Below are 23,580 nucleotides of genomic sequence, written 5' to 3'. Positions count from 1 at the left end.
AAAATCGTGTTTGATAGTGGGATTCATGGTAAACAATTACATTACCCACGGTACGGCAGAGAAAGATCCACCAATCAGACCATGATGTACTGTGAATGACGCAATCGAGTTGGGCCCCATTCACCCTTAAACTACTGATATATTTGTACATATCTGTATATTTTGCAGTAAACTTAAAATATATTGCATCTATACTTATAGTCAACAACCTAAAATCAATAGTTTTATATATTCCTATTGTTTTTATTCAATGACATCATTCGCAATGCTTCATGGGATTGTAGTCCGTGCCTTCATGACACAGGGTAAATACACAGTCTTATACCTTTGTCTTTATGTCCGATTTTCAAATAATTTTTTGCCTCAAAACAAAGTTGGTGATGTTGTGATTCTCCTCAGAGCTGGCTGTTTTGGTTCATGGCTGACAACTCTTTTATGAAGGATTTTATTAAAAGTCTACTGAAGAACTGAATGGGGAAAATACTTCGAGAACCCAGGCGGCTGAAATAGTGTGCGGTCACTGTTGCGCACTATTTATGCCATTCATTTTAATACTAAAGCCCTTCTGATAGGGAAGCCTACAAGGTTAGCATAGATTAGCGTAACATGGCCGTTCAGTAGACGTTCTACGGGTGGTACACTGGCGAGGAGACAAGAGGACGTTCTTTTTGACTGGATGTCTATGAAAGAGATGCTTCACAAAGCTGAATAAACCGCTTTTGTGAGGAAACAGCTCATCATTTTATGAATTAACAGCCTGTCCGCTAATCTTCAAAATGTTTTACACTAAACAGTACTTTTGGAGTGAACTGTGTGTGGAGTTTACTATGATAAAATTGCTGTTTTATAAAAGAAGTCGAGGATGGTTTTACGACCAGAAGGTGTCAGTTTACGGCTTCCTCTATTCATTTGTATAGCATAGCAAACTGTCGTAAAATGCTAGTTGTCCGTTACAGCCGTTACGCTCTCTCCAATGATAGAACCACATAGGTTGTTATCTGAGTACTATAAGATCTCTGTTAATACCCGTGCTCCGTCTAGGGCTAAAATAGTCTCTGCCGTTGCTTAACTCGTGAACACGCATGCGTACTAACTATAAAATAGCGTTTTCTAGTGTGATCTGAGCTAAAGAAGCACAATTTATAATACCATTGTTGTCAGATTTAACTGCTGATTTAAATATGTTCTGAGTTCATAATCCTGAGCAGTGTTGGGTAAGTTACTCTAAAAAAGTAATTAATTACTAAATAATAATTACATCTTCTACAGTGTAATTAGATTACAGTACTAATTACTCTGTTTGAAAAGTAATTGCATTACTTATTACTAATTACTTTCTAAAACCCGTATCAACCTCGACCAGATGAAAAATACAAGGATAGACATGAAACGGTTCTTTTAATTCTTTCAAATAAATCATATAAAACAAAATCCATGAACTGGCCAAAGAATTTAAAGGGGCTGAATTAAATTAGAAAACACACATTTAACATTAGACATTAAATTTCGATTTTAAATTCACTTTTGTTTTATATAGAATTTTTCTATAGTCTATACAGTATTTAACACAATTACTTCAGAAGTAACTGTAATTAAATTACTGAAAAAGTAAGAGTAATCCCTTACTTTACTTTTTTCAATGAAAAAGTAATTTAATTACAGTAATTAATTACTTAGTAATACATTACACCTAACACTGATCCTGATCAACCATTTTAGAGATTTTGGTCTTTCCATATTCAAGTATATAGGAGATATACTTTCATGTCGCTAGTTTACAAAGAAAATGGCTGTACTGGAGCGTTCCAAAGATTGCCGCTGAGTGGACTGACTTGCCTTGAAATGCACTTTGCCTAGATACAGTTTCATGTTAGCCTAAATAAATCTGGCAAATGTGATATTTTGTTTTGCCTATTTTACATAAGGATAATCTATTAACATTCTAGAATGTTTGATTAAATTCTTCCCAAAGTGAATCAGACCGATTTTAAAATCATTGTTTTGGTTACTATAAAGCTTTCTCTCTCGCCCTTGGACAACCAATGACAGTCTGTAGGCAACTTCCGTCTCTGTCATGACTCAGCCGCACTGATTGGCTGCTGTCACTGACTTTCCTGTTCTGATTTTACAACGCGCTCTCTGATTGGCCGCTTTTAGTACAGCCCCGCCCCCGGGCATAGGACAGTGAAAGATGGCGTCTCTGAGGAGCCTCCTTCGCTCTGGGAAGGTAATAGTGAGGAAATCATGAATATTAGTTAAATATAGTAGATGTGTTTATGAGGACACTTTCTGAGGAATGGTGTCTGATGTCTCTCTGTCTGTCAGAATGTCGTTTCAGTGGTTTTGCGGAGGGAGTTTCACAGGACGCGGCCGGCGGCGGTGCAGGTCAGTGATGCGGCTGCGCTCACCTTCAACAGATACTGCATGAATATAAACAAAAAAATCAGGACATTTCACGCTTTCAGGTTTTTTTTATTTTTATTTATTTTTATTTACATCAGCCAATCTTATATTGGTTGTCACTGTGCTAGTAGCATGTTTTGCACATGCACAATGGTAATACCACAGTATTTGAGATATTTACCATGGTAAACCATGTTTTTTGGACATGGGATCATGGTAATGCAATGGTGTTTTCCAAACATACCATGTTTTTTTTCTACTATGGGAATAAATTGTTGGTTTGCACGTGTACCATGGTAATACCACAGTATTTTAGATCTTTACCATGGTGAACTATGTTTTTGGGACATGGAACTATGGTAATGGCATAGTATTTTGTAAATATAAATACATACCATTGTAGCACCATGTTGTTTGGGCGTAAATTATCGTATCACCATTTTTGTGGACATATCCACAATACCATGGTGTTTTGAACACATGCCATGGAAGTACCTTGGAGTACCATGGCATTGCCATTGGTTACCATCACTGGACCATGGTACCATCACATTTTTGTAACAGTGTAATTAAAGGGATGGTTAGATAAAGAGGTAGGTAGGTCAGGTGTTGGGATATTTACAGGCTCTGGATTATTGTAGGTAACAGTCAGAGATGCACTCAACCAGGCCATGGATGAAGAGCTGGAGAGAGATGAACGGGTGTTCCTGCTCGGAGAGGAAGTCGCACAGTACGATGGCGCATATAAGGTCAGTAGTGTTATCGGGATGGCCATTAGATGTTTACCTGTTATCTGTGGTTTGTTAGGGTCACAGTAATGAATGCAACATGATTTTCCAAAGTTGCTTGTAATGGTTGGGTTGCAGGTTAGCAGAGGCCTTTGGAAAAAGTATGGAGACAAACGCATCATTGACACACCCATTACAGAGGTAAATGATGTTATTCCTATTATACTGAGTATATATATATATATATATATATATATATATATATACATACGTCTTTAATTTCCTAATTGCTCTTACATTTTGCTTTACGTTTTCATCTATGCAGATGGGCTTTGCTGGTATTGCTGTTGGTGCAGCTATGGTGAGTTTATGCTGAAATTGTTTATTAGAAATTACCACATTGATAATGGAGTGCATCAGAGAGTGCCATTTTGGTTCCGGAAGTATTTTTTCCATAATTCTATCATAAAGTAGTTCAAAGCCATGAACCAAATCAACCAGCACCGAGGTGAATCACAACTTGAATGATATGAAGCAAAAAAGCATTTGAAAACTGGATAAAAAAACAAACTACAATCCCATGCAGAATTGCGAAAGACGTAATCGGATTAAAAAATAAACAGTGGAAAATATACAGTTATTAGGGCTGTTGATTTAATGTGCTAATTCAGTGTGATTAATTATATAAACAATTATACGTTAAAAGTATTAACACAATTAATCATGTTCCCGGACCGTAATATGGAATATTTCTACCATCAGAGCAATTCAAGCTTGAAGTACCACATGTTTTCAGCGGGGGGCAGTGAGCGAAACTCCAGCTGTATAGGCAATGCGCAGCTGTACAGACAACAAACCACACTCAGGCTTGCTTAACGCTAGCAACAGCACAAGATGAGGATGCGTTCAAACACAGCTGGACAGTGCGTAATTCCGAATGCAGGAATCTTACGTTAAACTTGACACAGCGACCTGAAAACGCTGTTTATGATGCGACCCAAGTGAGATGCCCCAAAAGTGTCCATCTGATGCATGTTTTCATTGACGTGTCCTTACAAAAAAGCGCTTTATAATAAATCTATCTCAGACAGATTGACAAATTCAGTTGTAAAATGGATTACTGTGGACTGCAGGCCAATGATAGGCTTATGTTCAATAATATGGAAATAAACAAGATATTGACTTTTAAAGTGACTTTTTGTATTATCTTGACTCGTCTGCCACAATAATGTAATGCATTTTATAATTATTCATAATGTTATATTTATAATTGTTTAATCATTATAAATTTAATTATTGTAATGTGGGGCCTTTCTCAGCAAGTATTTATGCGATTAATTCTAAGCATATGCCATCGAGTAACAACGTCGGAGCTCAGAGTAGGTCTGTTTTTAGTAGGTAGGTTTTAGAGCTGTTGTTAATAATTAGTTCCCCTATGGAGAAAATGAATGGGATTTTTACTTCCGGAACCAGACGGTTGCGCTCTATAGAATCCAAAACTCCATCTATATAAAACGTTCCCACCCAAACCCATTTCATCCTCTTTCAGGCTGGTTTGAGACCCATCTGTGAGTTTATGACCTTCAACTTCTCCATGCAAGCCATTGATCAGGTCATCAACTCTGCTGCAAAGACTTACTACATGTCTGCCGGCTATCAGCCCGTTCCCATTGTGTTCCGTGGGCCTAACGGCGCCTCTGCTGGTGTGGCAGCTCAGCATTCCCAGTGCTTCGCCGCCTGGTACGGCCATTGTCCCGGACTGAAGGTGGTCAGTCCCTGGAGCGCTGAGGATGCTAAGGGCCTTCTGAAATCAGCCATCCGCGATGATAACCCTGGTGAGTGCCACACCGAGCTCACCGGATGAGGCTGATGGAGGCTGATGGAAGTAAATGGTGTTCTGATTGTTGTTGTTTCTTTTGCAGTGGTGTTTTTGGAGAACGAGTTGATGTACGGTGTCCCATTCGAGATGTCGGAGGAGGCTCAATCAAAAGATTTTCTCATACCCATCGGAAAGGCAAAGATTGAAAGACCGGGTGAGCAATTGGCCTGTTACGATTATTATATAATCGTATGATCGTGCTTATTGTGCACGTCAAATATCAAATACACACAGAATCTCAACGGTCTTCCTTCATGTGAATTAAGGCTTGTGGGTTTTAATGGAAAGTCTTAAAATAATGCGTTTAGTTTTAGGACAGAAAGAAAGTCATATTTTAAATATTTGGTAATATTTTAATTTGTAAAATATTATTTTTCATGTCATTCTACCCCTGTGCAATATCAAGAAATGTGACAATTGGTGTGACAATTAATTGTCATAATCGCAATTATTCAACAATTATTCGTCATCCAAATTGCATATTCATGGCAGCCCTAGTGAGCAACATACTCCAGCATAAGAATCTCAAAATCATGTCCCGTGACTTAAATTATAACAAAATAAAATGACAAAGAATTTGCAAAAGGAGTGCAGATCATTTTTCTCTTGTTAACCGCAGACAAAAAAAAAAAAAAAAAAAAAAGTTAAATTGAGAAATTGAGTTTTATTTTTTATCTTTTTTGTTTTTTGTGAGCGGTAGAGATTCGACTCCTAATAATAACATGTACAGGTAGATGTCTAAACCAGCTATGGGGTCATCAGCCGGGAACCACCTATCACGGATGTTTCACCCCATTAATTCCAGAACATCTCCTGGTGGTGGGGCAGCGGTCATTGCTTTCCCATCAAGACATTCCTCCTTTCCAGTCTAGACATACCATGCAACCAGGGTTCAGTACACCCCCACCCCTCATAAGCAGACCTACCCAAGTCCAAGGCCTCTTCTCTGTTAGAAGATTAAGTAGGAGAGCGACGTGAGCCGCGAGACTGCTTCAGCCGCCCCTTCAATGCCTAGTTTCACTCCCCCACTCAATCCCTCTCCAGAAACCCCTGGATAAGGACCGAGTGGGTCAGCGGAAATAGTTCCTCCCCATTCTACATGCTACCTCACCACATATAGCAATTCTTCCCTATCCCTACTTTCTCATTTCTGCACACCCCACTTTTCATCCTTCCTTCTTAACCATAGCCAGAATTGGATGAATTTGCCTTTACTCTCCAACGCCCTTGCTGCTGCTGGCTGACTGTTCAGATCAAATACGTACCCTTCCATCCTAGATACTTTTGTCATTACCATCGCTTTCCTCTATTTTTTTTTTTTTTTTAAGAGGCTGCTGACCACAGTTTCTGAGCCATCCCCCATCCTAGGCCTGCTCTTCCTGATTGGGTTCTTCCAAAAATCTCTTGTTGCTTCAGTCTTGAAACCGCCCTGTTTACAACCTCCTCTGCCTTCTAGGTGCGGCCTGTTCGGACCTGGGCTTGACAAGCCCTCACAGACTGGTCTGTTGATTCCCTTAGTTCTAAGAACAGCCTGGTCTTTTCCTGTTTGTAACCCAGGGTGATGGCAGTTGTAGGACATTTCTTCCAAACAATGCTATCTCTAAAAGACAAGTGTCCATCCTTGCCACTGCTGCTGCAGTGATCTCACACATCTTAAGCGGCCACATCAGGTGGTGATGCAAAGTAAATTGGTTACACCAGACCTTTTATTTGCATGGGAGATGTCATTTGTCTATCTAATCCAATCCCTCTTTCAGCTGCTTCAGAACCAACCCTGCCATGTGTTTATATAAGACAGATCTTCTGTGCAATCTCTCCCTTCAAATGGGCTGCTCTGCCAGCACCAGGATTATTTCACCATCCACCTCAAACAATATCTGGTCGCTTCAAATTCCCTGACAAATAGAAAGGCTATGCAACTTTGCTGGCTTAATCTTCATCCTGGCCCATGCCAAAAGCTCTTCCAGCCTTTTTAAGAGTCTGTTTGTGCATGCAGCAGTTTGGAGGATGCTTGTGACATCATCCCTATAGCTGCGCAGTGCTGGCAATCTCACCCCAGATTGTGCACGGATTCCTCGGGCCATCTGTCTGGCACTAATTAGGATGATCTCGAATGCAGCTGTGAACAGGATAGAAGCGATTGAACATCCCATCGCTATTTTTCCAGTTGCTGCCATCCAGTTATGTACTCCTGTGTCTCATGACATATTTTCAGGTCCCCAAAGTAACTATCTACCAAGCTCTTGAAACACTCTGATACATGGAAAAGCTCCATTGCATTGCTGGTGTGGAAACGATCCATAGGCATTTGCCAGGTCCAGCCAGACTAAATGGAGGTCTTTCTTGTCTCTCTTGGCAGACTGGATCTGCTCCCAAATTATTTATGCATGCTCCACATATCCAGAAAAACCTTGTACGCCTGTCTTCTGGTATAAAATGTAAACTGCAAGCTGTTGTGATTTATTTAATCATCTTTCAATCAATTATTTGATTAATTCATTGTAATTATTTGAGAACCACAATTATTGCATACTTTAAATACAAGTCACTTATTGCCCTCCACATTGTATGTAATAAAAAATAATAATTAAATGCTTATTTTTATGTCTCTTTCATAAATGTTACTCTGCTTGCATATTGTGCATTATGAATGTTATGTATTCCGTATTTTCTTGATTTTCAGATTCACTTAATTTCGGTCATTTTTGCCAGGGAAACGGATTATTACTGTAGTATTATATTATTATTATTATTGATATTTAATTTCAATAATTGTAATTTATTACTTTAATTCAGGTTTTTAATTCAGGTTTCAAACCGTGTGAATCGAGATATACATTTATATTTTTAATAATTATTAATTATATAATAATTAAATATTAATTATTAATTATTTGACTTAATTCACATTTTTAGTACTTTAAGTGTTTTTAAAAAAAAAATTATTTAGAAAATGTATGTTAATGTTGTTCTACCCAGTGAAACGTGTAACTGATATGATCAAAAAATACAATTTAATTGTTAATCTCACTTATTTGCATGACAAATAATCACCAGCCTGAATGTCATAATGGTGACTGTGTATTAGGCAGGTGATGGTATAAAATTTTCACGTCACGATAATTGCTGAAGCTTTTATCACGGTATACGGTATTATCACCGTATTGTATTACATTACAAAAACGAATTGAACAATAAACCAACTTTATTGTTGTTCTCTTAGTAAAAATGTTAATTACATTTTCAATACCAAACTGGCCTTTAACAGATAATAAAAAACTTTGAAAAGAACTCTGAACGTTTAAAAAACTACGATAAACACCATAGATACATAGCCAAATATACAATTTTGTTGATTTCTTAATATTTAAATGGTCATTATGCCACGGGTCCACTGATCATTACAGATCAGGACAGACCATGTCTTGAGGCTAATGTTAAAGTGAGCTAGACTAATTTTATCGAGCCATCTACAAGGCTACAACAATAGTATGCAGGGGGGGTTTTTTCTGGATAGCAAGCCAGTTGCTAATATATAGCAAGGAGGTAGCTACAACTTTATTATAAAAATTATTTTGGGAAGGGGGATTTTCTCCCCTTTTGTCCCCAATTTGGAATGCCCAATTCCCAATGCACTTTAAGTCCTCATGGTGGCGTAGTGACTCACCTCAATCTGGGCATCTTATCACGTGGCTTGTTGAGCGCGATAACTCGGAGACGTAGCGCATTTGGAGGCTTCACGCTATTCTCTGCGGCATCCACGCACAACTCACCACACGCCCCACCGAGAGCGAGAACTACATTATAGCAACCACAAGGAGGTTACCCCATGTGACTCTACCCTCCCTAGCAACCAGGCCAATTTGGCTGCTTAGGACACCTGGCTGGAGTCGCTCAGCACGCCCTGGATTCGAACTCGCGACTCCAGGTGTGGTAGTCAGCGTCAGTACTCGCTGAGATACCCAGGCCCCCGAGGTAGCTACAACTTTAATAACCGCAAGTTCACTCTCACTGTATGACAACATATGGTTGCGTGGTGTTCCAACTTGAAATTAATATTGAAATCATCATTGTGCCACATTGGCGTTATACATTTTTGTCTTTCTCCCCAATTTGGCATGCCCAATTCCCAATGCGCTCTAAGCCCTCATGGTGGCGTAGTTACTCGCCTCAATCCGGGTGGCGGAGGATGAATCTCAGTTGCCTCCTCGTCTGAGACCGTCAATCCGTGTATCTTATGTGACTTGTTGAGAGCGATACCGCGGAGACCTTGCACGTGTGGAGGCTCACGCTATTCTCCGCGGCATCCATGCACAACTCGCCACACGTCCCACCGAGAACCACATTATAGTGACCACGAGGAGGTTAACCCAACGTGACTCTACCCACCCTAGCAACCGGGCCAATTGGTTGCCTAGGAAGCCTGACTGGAGTCACTCAGCACACCCTGGATTCGAACTTATGACTCCAGGTGTGGTAGTTAGAGTCTTTACTTGCTGAGCTACTCTGGCCCTTTATCTTTTACCTTTATCTTGCTGAATTGAACGCAATGATTGTCCCGCGGATGAGCGGACATGTTGTCCACGACAGTTTCACTGCCACTTTTCTTTCACTTGTTTTACAGTAATGGAAACCATCTCCAACCAACAATCCCTCAGCATTGTTATGGAACCCAAAATACTTCCACACTTCCAACTTAACCCTATTACAATGTGGATAAAGGGTCGGCTGCTTCTTTAGCCACATTTCTCTTCCACGCTGGTTTGTTTACATTAGAGTGTGCATGTGTCACTTGAGCTGCATACAGGAAGTGTTGTGAATCTTGATTCGTTGATTGGAAAAAAAACTACTGTATGGTCAAAAATGTGGCCGTAAGGTTATCTAGAATTATTTACTGTATTTTTAAGTGCCCACGATACCAATATTGTGCATGTTATTTACCGTGATATACCATATAACCGAATACCGTCACATGCCTACTGTGTATGATGGAAACTGAAGTGGTTTCTATTTAAGTAAAATGGCTGTTTAGCAAAGCTCTAAATGTAAAAAGACAGTGATCATTGGGTGTTTTGTTTCATGTCTGTGTTGGACTGAACTGATAACTGTATATTAATTATTGCTTGTCTGCTGAAGGAAATCACATCACACTGGTGTCTCATTCCCGAATGGTCAGTCTGTGTCTCGATGCTGCTGCTGTTTTGGCCAAGGAAGGTATTGAATGTGAGGTACTGTGTCCTCTTTCCTTTGGTTGTTTGATGTGCTTTATTCTGTTTTGGCTTCGTTTCACCTCGTTTCGTCTGTAGGTCATCAACATGCGCACAATTCGCCCGCTCGACACGGAAACCATTGAAACAAGCATTATGAAAACAAACCATCTCGTCACTGTAGAGGGCGGCTGGCCTCAGTTTGGTGTGGGGTCGGAGATTCTTGCCAAAATTATGGAGGGTAAATCACTTTCTTTTTTTTTTTTTACTGGAATTCAAAGGTGTTTTTATCCATTAACATTATGAAAATACTCAAAACTTCAACATTTGAAGTAGAGCTTGGTATCGATATTGGTTTCCTGATAAATTCTTTTCTTTTCAATTCAAGGTCCTGCGTTCAATTACCTCGATGCCCCTGCGGTCCGAGTCACTGGTGTAGATATTCCAATGCCGTACGCTAAGATTTTGGAGGACAACAGCATACCGCAAATCAAGGACATCATCTTCTCTGTCAAAAAGACATTGAACATTTAACATATTATCTATTTCAGCACCTCTATCAGGACTCTGTATTTAACCTTCCATCTTTATGACCGTTTCTGCATCAAAAATCAGAGAACAGCAAAATGTCTTTCGTCTTATGTGTCTTTCTGTTACATGGGGTCTTACCTCTTCCTTCATTGGCGGTATCACAGTACTTATGTTCTCATTTTGACTAGAAAGGGGTTGTCATGACAACAACGTTTATTGTGGCTATAAACAACAAACCATGTGTATTATGCTGTAAATTGTTCTGTAATCAAAAATAAACTTTTATCACAGTGGTTTGCAAGACTTACTGTGATTGTTTTTATTTTTATTATTACTTTATTACTTTATTACTATCCTTTTTTAAAAAACAAGAAAACTTTGTAGGGTCTTGTAGGAAAGAGAGAGCGGTGTCTGTGTCCATATCAAGGATAAAGAAACAAATGGTAAGCTGTATTATGTTGCGGGTTTATCACTGTAGAATTTTTAACATTATTGCAACATTACAACAACATTACAACAACATTCCGACTCTGATTGGATGAGCTAAACCATTGTACAAATTGTGAATGCTTTTAGATTGTGTTAAACTGAGCTTTACCACAGGTTAGTGTTTGTATGTTTTGGGGGGGTTTGTGAAATATTTGAATTTTTAAAAAATTGTCACACCGTATGACCATTTAAAAGGAACTAGTGAAAAGTAAAAGCCGATTAAAAATGGTGGATAAATCTTGTTGAAATGGTGACCTACATACTTTTATCTTGTACAGGCCTATAAATTGTATATGAATTATTTTACCTAAAATCTTGATGTTGATTAAAATGTACATGGAGATGTTATGCGTCACCTGCACATCTATTTTATTACCATGTAAAACCTAACAAACTTGTTTTTGTGAAATGTTTTGCTTGGAAAGTGCGCTTTTGCTCTCATTAAAGGAATATTCCGGGTTCGATACAAGTTAAGCTCGTTCGACAGCATTTGTGGCATACCGTTGATTACCACAAAAATGTATCTGAACTTTTTTTAATGTATTAATTATTTGAAAAAACTGCGGTTACAGTGAGGCACTTACAATGGATGTGAATGGGGCCAATTTTTGGATGGTTTAAAGGCACAAATGTGAAGCTTATAATTTTTTTAAAGCATTTACTTTCATTCTTTTACAACTTGTGTATTATTTGAGCTTTAAAGTTATTTTAAATAGTCGTTTTTATGGTCGTTTCAGGGTTTACAGCGTTATGACATCATGGCAAATTTAAAGTTTTTAAATTTGATTTAACTTGACACAGAAAAGGTTAGTAAGTGATTTTATAATACTTAAATCATTGTTTTCGTCTTGTGGCTATACTTTTAAAACAGCATATATTTTAACGTTTACAGATTGGCCCCATTCACTTCCATTGTAAGTGCCTTATCGTAACCTTGATTTTTGCTATTTTTATTTTATTTGATTTTTTTTAGTCGAGATGAGTCGAAATTTATTTTGTGGTAATCGACATTTCTTCACTACTGATTATATTGAATATACCCTTTGAAGCCACTGTATATAAATACAGTGTATGTAGGACAGTCAAACTAATACAGGAATGGATAAACAGTCATAAATTATGCGCGAGGGGGCGGGGCTTAGATAGTGGGCGTATCATTTATCCGGCCGTCCCACACTGATGTACCTCATCTGTCCCGCACTGTGTGCATCCTCCAAAACACAAACTCTACAGCTATTTTACCGTCTTTTCTCATGCAAAGCAAGTCGCGTCGGAACACAGAGGTTCAAATGCTTGGAAAGTAATTTATCCCAGCCTGATAAACAGAGACAGCCCATTGAAAAGCAACTAAACCTGTTTAAATGTCCCGTGCGTCCTCCATATTTGGACAACAGAGGAAACCGAACTGCCTTCTGTCCATCGGACGAGTCGCCACGATTAAAATTCTGACAATTTAACGCGTTTCAACGAGGTAATATACACGGGTCTTTTTTATTGGTGTATGCACGATCAGTTATTTATTTGTTGTAGCGTTTATTGTTGCAGCCGCTAAAATAGTGCGCGACTAAATAGTTTCATCAATATCTATAGCTGTTTTGTCGGAGCTGGTCGCGTTAATCATTTTTTCTAGTTTGTTTCTGAAACGTTGCATGCGGGGAGACCCATTTGTAGGCGTGTCCTTCTTATGCGTCATGCAGAAAATAAAACGCTATAAATATTTCTCGAATAATGTATACATTCAGTCTTTCTGATTGGTACTACATTCATTTAAATACATTTTTTATTGTAAACTGTATGTTACTGCAGGTGAAGGGACTTTACAGAGAGGGGCTATACCATCACTGAAGAGGAACCAAACAATTGACCAGATGGAGAATGGAGACTGGGCACACATGGTTGGTAATAGAATAGAATAGAATAGAATAGAATAGAATGCATGCTTTAAAAGCACTTTAGTGTGCACCCAGTAAGTACATATAGGACACTAAGAGTTCAAGAGTGCATTGCGTACAAAAATCTGACTAGGGGTGAGTGGTTTGACCAAAATCTTAATTCGCATTATGAGTTTGTTTGTTTGTTTTTTGACAATGCTATGAATTCAGTACTTCATCTCACTGTAAACCAAAAGATGAGATTATTCATAACAAATTTATAATAAGTCTGTCATTAGGGCCTAAATTAAAAGGATATAGCTGCCGGCAGACTTCCAGAAAGGGCTTGGGAGCTCCAAACCACCAGAAAAGATATACAGAGCCCCTAACCTAACCCTTTCCCTAAACCTTACTGTGTGTGGAAGTGACGCCCCCTTTTGGAGTTGGTGCAACTGCGTTTTGGAGTTATCCCGCCCCCTTATAGAGTAACCCTTCCCTCTTTTAAGATTCCGCCCCCATCTACTTGGCCAAAACAGATTCACATTAGACTTGAGTTAAAAACGAAAGACTCAAAACAATAAAACTTGCCTAAAATTACGATTATATTTCATATTTAAGTCACGACCCACCCAGTGGTATAGGGGGACGTATGTGTGCTATCAGGGTATATTCCAGTGCTAAATAATGGAGCCTACCATTTTCAAAACATACTGTTCCAACCAAGAGTCAGAATAAGCATGGAACGTCTAATAAGAAAAGAGAAAGAACTTGTAGGGTCAGCCATTTTGTCTTATCCCAATGGATAGAACCCATTTTGTCCGAGACTAATGTTTTATGAAGAGCATAGTTGAATTCATTCAAAAACATCTCATTTGATCTTTTTAGCCATGATCCATACTCCCTTACGCTCTATAAACAATACCATAGTTTCCATAGTAACCATTGTTCATAGGTGTATTGTCAAAGCAAATGTTGTTTTCAATGCTGGTGTCCTCACTAGGCTGGACCTCGTTGGTTAACCAACTTTACCAGAAAGTTAAGCTGGCAAACAGTGTGGCTATGACAGTCAACCAACTAGAGCAGCACCAAATAAACAAATCTATGTACATTGATCCAATTCAGTCACTTAAAGGCACGGTCTCATTCATCTCAATGGGAGTCCGTGCGATCAGTAATTTCACCTGATGGACTTCCGATGGTGAAGAATTTCCCCACGCAGATTCCACGTGAAGTTAAAGTTTGGTGAACTTTGGGGCCTGGGTAGCTCAGTGGTAAAGATGCTGGCTACCACCCATGGAGTTTGCTAGTTCAAATCCCAGGTGTGCTGAGTGACTCCAGCCAGGTCTCCTAAGCAACCAAATTGGCCCAGTTGCTAGGGAGGGTAGAGTCACATGAGGTAACCTCCTTGTGATCGCTGTAATGTGGTTCGTTCTTGGTGGGGCGCATGGTGAGTTGTGCGTGGATGCCACGGTGGATGGCATGAAGCCATCACACTTGCTATATCTCCACAGTAATGTGCTCAACAAGCCACATGATAAGATGCGTGGGTTGACGGTCTCAGAAGTGGAGGCATCTGAGATTCGTCGTCTGCCACCCGGATTGAGGCGAGTCACTACGCCACCACGAGGACTTCGAGCACATTGGGAATTGGGCATTCCAAATTGGGTGAAAAAGGGGAGAAAAGTTTGGCCAGTACTTTGCACACAGCTATATTGAATCTTAGCAGTGGATGAGGAAATTATTTAGTGGTAAGATTCTTTAGAACATAATTTGCAAAGACTATAAAGTGCAGCAGAAAAAAGAGGCTGCTTGACAAGTTTTTTTTTTCACGCATACTGTGCACGAGACATACTGGCACATGGAAAACCAAAGGATACTTTGGCCTTTAGAAGGCAGCTGCCTATTAAGCCAGTAGGCAGCGAGGCAGCTCAATAGGTTTTGCGAAGGAGCCACAGACTGCACCTTTAATATTTTGAACATCCACCATTTGTGTTCTTCTTTGTTGTAGATGACGGACACAGTTACCTTAAATGTTGGTGGGCACTTGTACACCACATCGCTGTCCACTCTGCAGCGTTATCCAGACTCTATGTTGGGCGCCATGTTCCGTGGTGATTTTCCAACCACGCAAGATGCCCAGGGCAACTATTTCATAGATCGGGATGGTCCTCTATTTCGTTACGTCTTGAACTTCCTACGAACCTCAAAACTGACACTACCATGTGACTTCAAAGAGACAGAGCTCCTCAGGAAGGAAGCCGACTTCTACCAGATAGAACCCTTGATCCAGTGTTTAAGCGACACCAAACCTCTTTATCCTCTGGACACTTTTGAGCAAGTGGTAGAGCTTTCGAGTACTCGTAAACTCTCCAAGTACTCAAATCCAGTGGCTGTCATTATTACCCAACTCACCATAACCACCAAAGTCCACTCGTTGCTTGAAGGTATCTCCAACAACTTCACCAGATGGAATAAACACATGATGGATACCAGAGACTTTCAAGTGTCATTTACCTTTGGACCATGCGACTACCATCAGGAGGTCTCCCTTAGAGTGCATTTGGTGGAGTACATCTCCAAGCAAGGTTTCATTATTCGAAACACACGGGTACATCATATGAGTGAACGTGCCAATGAGAATACAGTGGAACACCATTGGACTTTCTGTAGAGTCGCACAGAAGGTTGAGGACTGATTCAATGCACTGCAGATTCTGTTCCGTAACCTGTAAATGGAGACGAAGGCTAAGGTAACCAATAGAGTGCAACAGTGACCACTTACCGTTTCAGTTCTTTATAGTATTTTTCCCATTAATTTTTTACATAGGCATTTCGAAAATTCTTCATAAAGAGTTCTAAGCCATGAACCAAACCAACCAGTTCTGAGATGTTTCGCAACAATACAAACTTTGATTTGATGCCATGTCCACACTAATCTGTTTTAGGTTGAAAAATCAGTTTTCAGTTTATTAACATTATCGTTTTCCACAATATGAAGTAATGGAGAGTGTTTTGGAAAGACACTGTTTTCGGTGGAGGAAAACGGCATTCTGCGTTTTCAAACTTTAAGCATAAATGTATTTGAAAAGTGGAAAAAATTGAAAAGTACAAGACTGTGTAGTTTAATTATTTTATGCAGTAGCGAACTACTCTTCCTATGTAGCACTGCGAATTACATAATCGAATCAGAAATGACTGTATATTATAAAACTGTTGAGTGTTGACTCTATAAGTCATTGATTTAAGTATACAATAAATTTGTTGTATGAATATAGAAGTTGTTTGAAAGTGTATCTACACTGATTCGATTTTGTCTCTTGAAAAAAAAGTTATAGCTAAAATCAATTGCAAATTAATGAATTACATTTTTACTTCCACGGCTGTTGCGCTCTATAATTGACACAATGAAAATGTTCTTTGTGGTGTGTTTATTTACCACTATAGAAAATAATGTACATAAGAAACCTGAGTTAAAAAAAAACAGTATTTTTCCTTTTCACCATACTAAAGTTCTATTTTCCTTCATTCTGGAAAAAGTGACCGCCTCCTACAATGTCATGTTTCCAAATCTGTATATGCAAAAATTCACTATATATTATTAATATAATGCATCGGTGTTAAATTTAAATTATGTCACTGTTCATATGTATTTATAATTTCTTTGCAGATATTTTGTATTGTGATTTTCATAAACTGTAAATTATGGAGTCTTGGAATGTGCTTGGTTTGCATGATTGTGTGGTATCTGCACTATAATTTATTTATTTATTATTTATTGTTAGTTATATTTCCTCCATTTAAATACGTGAAAAATGATTTGTAATGTGCATGTTGCATAATTTTTAGTAACGATTATCTTATTTGTACAGGACTAGTTTTTCCTTTGGAGGTTAGGTACATTTTAGTTTTCAATTCCGTCCGAATTGAAGACGTGTATGTTTTCTCGCACAACTTTGGTAGAAAATTACAGAGGAAACTGCCTACTGTTTTTCGCCAACTTTAGCTTCCTCTAAGAAATCTAATCCATGCCAGATAGGAATGTCTGAGTGTGCAATTTTTTTCACAACCCTTATTTATTTTTACTTAATAAATACATTTATTTATTACAAATGTTTGTTGATTACAGTAAATAAAGCTAAATTTCTCAATGCTGGTGCACCTTCATGAAGGATTTAGACCTTTTTGCCAACATTCTGGGTGAAATAACATGGTTTAAGTACTGCCTGCTGGTGTCACATTCGATGTAAGAAAAGAAAAAAATAGAAAGAGAATTAAATCAAATCCCATATCCAATCCCAGACTGATCAAAATAGCCATTGTAGTAGCAGCATTAAGTATGTTCATCATCTTCATTAACACCTTCCCTTAATTATATACATAATGTTATAATCTATTTTAATGGGTTTCATAATGCACACACATATAGAGCATATGACCTTCTTTTTTTTTGTTTTTTGGGGGGGATTTTTCCCCTTTTTCTCCCAATTTGGAATGCTCAATTCCCAATGAGCTTTTAAGTCCTTGTGGTCACGTAGTGATTCACCTCAGTTCGGGTGGTGGAGGATGAATCCCAGTTGCCTCTGCATTTGAGATCGTCAACCCACACATCTTATCATGTGGCTTGTTGAGCATGTTGCCACGGAGACATAGTGTGTGTGGAGGTTTCACACCTTCCACCACGGCAACCACACTTAACTCACCATGTGCCACAACTCACCATGTGCCAACAAACCACATTATAGTGACCATGAAGAGGTTACCCCATGTGACTCTACCCTCCCTAGCAACCGGACCAATTTGGTTGCTTAGGAGACTTGGCTGGAGTCACAGAGCATGCCCTGGGATTTGAACTAGCGAACTAGCCAGCATCTTTACCACTGAGCTACCCAGGCCCCCTGCATATGACCTTCTTGAACACCCATATCCAGACATCTTTTGGATCAATCCAGAAAGTCGAATGCAGTTTTCTGTCCTGTGTTGATGGAATTCCTATTGAAACAGGAAGTTTGGGCAGGACATATTGAAGTGTTTGTCTCTTTATTTTTAAAATAGCCAATAGGCTTGAGTTACATCAAAGCCTCAAGTCATGATTTCTTCTTGCTGGTGAGTTGCAAGGGGAGGCATATTCTCATTCTAGAGAGCATTTGATTGCACAAAAGTCAATGTAGTGCAAGATGAGTCATCAATATTTTTCGGTCCATATTTCTGGAAGAGAAGAACTGGACTTTAAATGTGTACTGCTATATATGAATGTTGTCAATGTTTTGGAGTATGCCAACATACAGATGACCTCAAGGCTAACACAAAATGTAAATAAATTTAAATTTCACAGAGTGTGTAATTACTGCGCCACTGGCACCAATGAATGGTATTGCAATAATAAAAAATAAAAAATTCAAACAGCCTTCTGAATACACCCCCCATCTGCTGTAGATCTAACAAACAGATAATCCCGCCCCAACTCACACTATTGGTTGAGTCCATGTTGTTGTGTCGGGCAAAACGGTTTACTCAGAACAAACAGAGAAATTGTATAGCGCCACAGAGACAGTGATAGTTTTCGAGAAATGAACTTAAGAATGGCTTGCAGTATAATTGCCTCTGCATATTAAGCTGAGATAAGATAAATTATTTTAACACTGAAAAAGTTACACACTTAAGCTTTAAAATTAATTTTGATCTAAGACTCTCTGAAGCTAGTATTTGAAACTAGTCTGTTATTTTAAAGAATCGGCAAGTTATAAAATCTATCATGTTTGTGTCTAGAGATTTAACAGTTTGCCGAGCCGGACAAAATTCCAGTGCATGGATGAGTTCATTCTTGTGTAATAAAATTGACCTACAAATTAAAAAAAACAAGTGTTTTGTCATACATTGTGTCCCTGAATGGTGGTTGATGTCTTCATATAACATTTATTGCTTAGAGAACCTGAAATTCATTTAATTTATTGTGTTAATGGAATATTAGAAAGCCTGGTATTTACTTCTGGCACCACTCTTTTAAAATGCAATAACTTATGAATAAATTACAACTAGAATATATGAAAGGCATAATGTACCCATTATTACCCATAGAAATTACACACTTAAAATATAAAATGGAAACATACTAGCTGCATCAGCTACGAAACAAAGATATTAAATTAAACAAATCACCAATAAACAACTCAATATAAATATTTATCAGGTTTAAAGAATAGTTCTTGTTGGGTACCATACACTTCATGTCGAAAAATCTGTTATGGCCATTTAAAAAAGCTTTTCTGAAGACATATAAGTGGTGCTTGCCCATATAAAGTTAGCACCATTATGCTAGGGTGATTGCCAGGGTGTTGCAATGCGGTTGCTAAGGAATTCTGGGTTACCGTGTTGTTATGTGGTTGCTAGGGTGTTCCATGTGGTTGCTAGGAAGTTGCTTATTTGCCTACGTCAAAAGAGCTGTGATGTCTGTTTGCTATTCTGGTCTTCTGAAATGGCTTGTGTACCTGAATCAATGTAAGTCTATGAGATTTTTTTGAATGTTTTATCATCTGCCAAGCAGAAATTGTTAGTCTGATCACTTAGAAAAGTAATAGCATTCCTCTTAATCTCAACAAGCCACATTATTTTTTTTGAGGTATCATTCATGTCTGTAGCACAAACGGTATAGGATGCATTAAGTATAATACTTCTATGAGCGGCAGAATATAGTGCATGTCTTCATGCATAGTTCATGTACTTAATTCATGCTTACAACAGAACCAAAAACTGAGGAGGTGGTAGCTTAATAGTCTGAGTCACTAACAAATAATAATAGAACTGTAGTTTCAGCAATGCCTATAGTTGGTTGCATAATTATTAGGGCTGTCGATTTTACACGTTAATTCAGTGTGATTAATTATATTAAAAATAATGCGTAAAAAACAATTTGCGCAATTAATCATGTCCCCTGATTGTAATAAGGAATATTCCTACCACCAGGGGGCAGTAAGCAAAACTCCAACTTTATAGACAGCGCGTAGCTGTACAGACAGCAAACCACCCTTTAAGGCCAACAATACTTTGGATGTCCGTGTTGCTGATCACTGACACAAAACCTGGGCCGGTCTGCTGGCGCAGCGAGAATCCCGGGCATTTCCAGGACCAATGCCAGCTGATGAAGGTGGGGGCGTTGGTTCGGATTCCTGATGCACCTCAGTCTGCCCCCGATCGAGCTGGGACATACCGGATATGTTCAACGCCTCCAGTCAGACATTGCACTCTCATACCCGTATTTTTCTATTTTTTTTTTTTTTCGATTAACACTTTTTATTGTTTCCACCAAATGAAACATATATGTACAGAATCAGCTTTTAACCCCCATTGTTCCCTTTCCCCCTCCCAATCTCCAACCCCACCCTGACCCACAACAAACATCCCTGTGGTCAAAACTAAAGTACACACACACACACACACACACAAAAACCTATACACACACACACACACACACTATATATATATATATATATATATATATATATATATATATATATATATATATATATATATATATATTAATAATCACACACATTTAAAACTATAAATCTCTCTCCACTGCCCCTTCAACTTCCTATTAAATACCCCCAGGTTGCCTAGCCTTCTATCTGACATTTCTTTGAATGCCACCACCCTGCCTATCTCCGCACACCACTCCGGAAATGAGGGCACCCAATCCAACTTCCTTCCCCTTCAAATAATTTCCCTGCCAATCATGAGACTGGTCAGAACCCAATTTCTTTTGTGTTTATCCCCCAAATTTATGACCGCCCCATCACTCAAAATAGTATGGGGCAAAGTAAAATTTGAGTGCCCAAAACGTCACACATACAACTCTGAACCTTCAACCAAAATTCTTGGATCTTAACACACCCCCAAAAAACATGGGTTGTGTCTCCATCTTCTGATTGGCATCGCCAGCAGGTGGGAGTGTCTTTAAGACCAGGCCTATACAATCTAGAGGGGGTCCAGTAGAATCTATGTAAAATCTTGAATTGCATAAGGCACACCCTTGCATCTCTAGATGCAGACTTGACATTTTTTAGAATCCTAGCCCACACTTCCTCCTCCCAAACCAAGTTTAAATCTTTCTCCCATATTCTCTTGAGAGTGGTTGAGGCTCCGTCCCCCAGACTCTGAATTAACAGGTAGTAATACACTGATGCCTCATGACGTTTTCCAAAAGTAGTAATCACCTCTCCCAGAGTATCTGATGCTTTAGTGGGGTTTGTGCTACTGCCAAAAACAATACAGGGCAGGTGGCGCAGCTGTAAATACCTATAGAACTGAGATCTGGGAATCCCAAAATGTTGAACCAAATTTTCAAAAGATCTCAACACTCCACTCTCATATAGGTCACCGAGTGTAGTAACCCCCCTTACAATCCACTCTGACAAGCAGAAAGGGGACTTATCAATACATAATTTTGGGTTCAGCCATATGCTTGAGGCAACATTTAGATAAATATCCTAATTAAACACTCTGGACACTTTAGTCCATACAGAGTGCAAATGCGAGATAACGGGGTGTAACTAAACTTCTCCGATTAGTTTGATAGAAAGGCTTTGCAATGGCAAAATAGTGGACAAGTACTTCCAGTTCAATACAAAACCAGGGAGGGGCTCTCTCAGATGGAAGCAACCAATGAGCCAAATGTCTGAGACTGAATGCATAATAATAAAACAAAATCTTGCGTAGGCCTAGCCCACCTTTGTCAGTCGGCCTATGTAACTTATTAAAATGTAATCTAGGACGTTTGCCATTCCAAATGAAGGACTTCACTATGCTATCAAATTGCTTGAAATAAGAGAGGGGGACATCTACAGGGAGAGATTGTAACAAGTAGTTACATTTTGGAATACAATTAATTTTAATAACATTAACCTTCCCAATGATAGATAAATGTAATGAAGCCCACCTGCCCACATCGCTCGAAAACCTTTTTATTAAGGGGTCAAAATTAACTCTATCTAAATCAGACAAATTTGCTGGGAATAAAATGCCCAAATACTTAATGCCCTGTTTGGGCCACTGGAAGGCGCCCGGCTGGAAAGCCGTTACTGGACAATACGCTGTCAGAGCCAAAGCTGACTCTGTATCCTGAGAACTTAGAAAAGGAATTAATAATTCTATGGAGGCAAGGCATAGATCTAATGGGGTCGGAGACGAATAATAAAATATCATCTGCGTAAAGCAAAAGCTTATGCTCCACACCTCCCACCACCACCCCTGGAAAATCATCTTCCCTTCTTATCATGCTGCTAATGGTTCCAGGTCAAGACAGAGCAATAATGGTGAAAGAGGGCAACCCTGCCGGGTCCCCCTATCCAGAGTAAAATAATCTGAAATTAATCCATTTGTTTGAACCGCCACTACCGGGTGTCTATAAAGTAATTGAATCCATCTAATAAAAGTATTCCCAAACCCATATATTTCCAAAATAATAATCCCATTCTACCATATCAAATGCCTTTTCGGCGACCGGAGTCTGATCATTCGCCACTGACCACATAATATTGATGAAACGCCTAATGTTATCATAACAGCTGCGGCCCTGAATAAACCCCACCTGATCTATATGTATAAGAGATGTCATAATTTACTTAATCGGTTAGCCAGAATTTTTGACAATATTTTTATGTCTAGCTGGATCAGGGAAATTGGACGGTAACTCTTACATTCGCTTGGATCTTTGTCCTTTTTAAGAATCAGGCTGATCCGGGCTTGTGTCATGGTTGGCGGAAGTTTTCCATTCTTTAATGATTCCATATAAACTTCTAACAAAACTGGAGCCAGTTCTGTAGCATAAGATCTAAATAATTCAGCGGCAAAGCCATCTTGTCCCGGAGTCTTGCCTGTAGGAAAGGACTTAATTACCTCGCCAAGCTCCTCCACATTTATCTCAGAATCAAGAGAATTTTTTTGCTCAGTCATCAGTTTAGGGATTTCTAATGGTTTCACAAAGTTTCTAATATTCTCATCAGTAGATGAAGACGTGGAACTATAGAGATCAAGATAGAATTTTTAAAAGCATTATTAATATCAATGGCTGAGGTAAATATTTCACCACCAGCAGATTTCACTGAGGGAATGGTAGAAAAAGACTCTCTCTGCTTTATATATCTAGCCAAAAGCTTCCCTGCTTTGTCCCCCGACTCAAAATATGGCTGTCTTGTCCTGAATATCCAAAACTCCACCTTCCGTGACAAAATAGTATTATATCTGTATTTCAGTTGGGTCAATTCTCTGAGGCCATCAGATGACATTCAGCACTTCAGCTCTGCCTCGGCACTTTCAATATTCCCTTCCAACTCCAAGAGTTCTCGTGCTTTGTATTTTTTGATGAATGAGGTATACAGTATGATCCGACCCCTAAGAACCACCTTAAGTGCCTCCCAAGCCATGCCCACAGAGGATATTGAGGACCAGTTGGTCTCCATATAGACACTGATTTCAGCC

At 39.0% G+C, this 23,580-nt stretch overlaps 2 protein-coding genes across 2 annotated transcripts; both read left to right on the top strand.

Annotated features, from left to right (window-relative positions):
- The first annotated feature begins 2,158 nt into the window (after positions 1-2,158).
- Positions 2,159-11,076, top strand: LOC127439249 (pyruvate dehydrogenase E1 component subunit beta, mitochondrial). The gene is made up of 10 exons (XM_051695442.1): positions 2,159-2,227; positions 2,326-2,385; positions 3,045-3,152; positions 3,270-3,332; positions 3,457-3,492; positions 4,681-4,966; positions 5,054-5,164; positions 10,147-10,238; positions 10,317-10,458; positions 10,606-11,076. Exons 1-10 carry the CDS (start codon positions 2,192-2,194, stop codon positions 10,749-10,751), a joined length of 1,080 nt encoding a protein of 359 aa, XP_051551402.1. The 5' UTR covers positions 2,159-2,191; the 3' UTR covers positions 10,752-11,076.
- A 1,056-nt stretch (positions 11,077-12,132) lies between these two features.
- LOC127439252 (BTB/POZ domain-containing protein KCTD6-like) lies at positions 12,133-17,474 on the top strand. Its single transcript, XM_051695447.1, has 3 exons — positions 12,133-12,708; positions 13,044-13,132; positions 15,117-17,474. Exons 2-3 carry the CDS (start codon positions 13,106-13,108, stop codon positions 15,801-15,803), a joined length of 714 nt encoding a protein of 237 aa, XP_051551407.1. The 5' UTR covers positions 12,133-12,708; positions 13,044-13,105; the 3' UTR covers positions 15,804-17,474.
- Positions 17,475-23,580: the final 6,106 nt, after the last annotated feature.

This window comes from Myxocyprinus asiaticus, chromosome 50 (assembly GCF_019703515.2).
Source record: "Myxocyprinus asiaticus isolate MX2 ecotype Aquarium Trade chromosome 50, UBuf_Myxa_2, whole genome shotgun sequence".
Lineage (NCBI taxonomy): Eukaryota > Metazoa > Chordata > Actinopteri > Cypriniformes > Catostomidae > Myxocyprinus > Myxocyprinus asiaticus.
The sequence above is the reverse complement of the archived record's forward strand: the minus strand, read 5'-3'. Positions and strand labels throughout refer to the sequence as shown.

Excerpts from the sequence above, each read along its gene's own strand:
- LOC127439249 (XM_051695442.1), top strand. The coding sequence starts at position 2,192 with ATGGCGTCTCTGAGGAGCCTCCTTCGCTCTGGGAAG. Across the intron at positions 3,153-3,269 it reads AGTACGATGGCGCATATAAG|GTTAGCAGAGGCCTTTGGAA; the intron begins GTCAGTAGTGTT and ends GTTGGGTTGCAG. Across the intron at positions 4,967-5,053 it reads CATCCGCGATGATAACCCTG|TGGTGTTTTTGGAGAACGAG; the intron begins GTGAGTGCCACA and ends TTTCTTTTGCAG.
- LOC127439252 (XM_051695447.1), top strand. The coding sequence starts at position 13,106 with ATGGAGAATGGAGACTGGGCACACATG. Across the intron at positions 13,133-15,116 it reads ATGGAGACTGGGCACACATG|ATGACGGACACAGTTACCTT; the intron begins GTTGGTAATAGA and ends TCTTTGTTGTAG.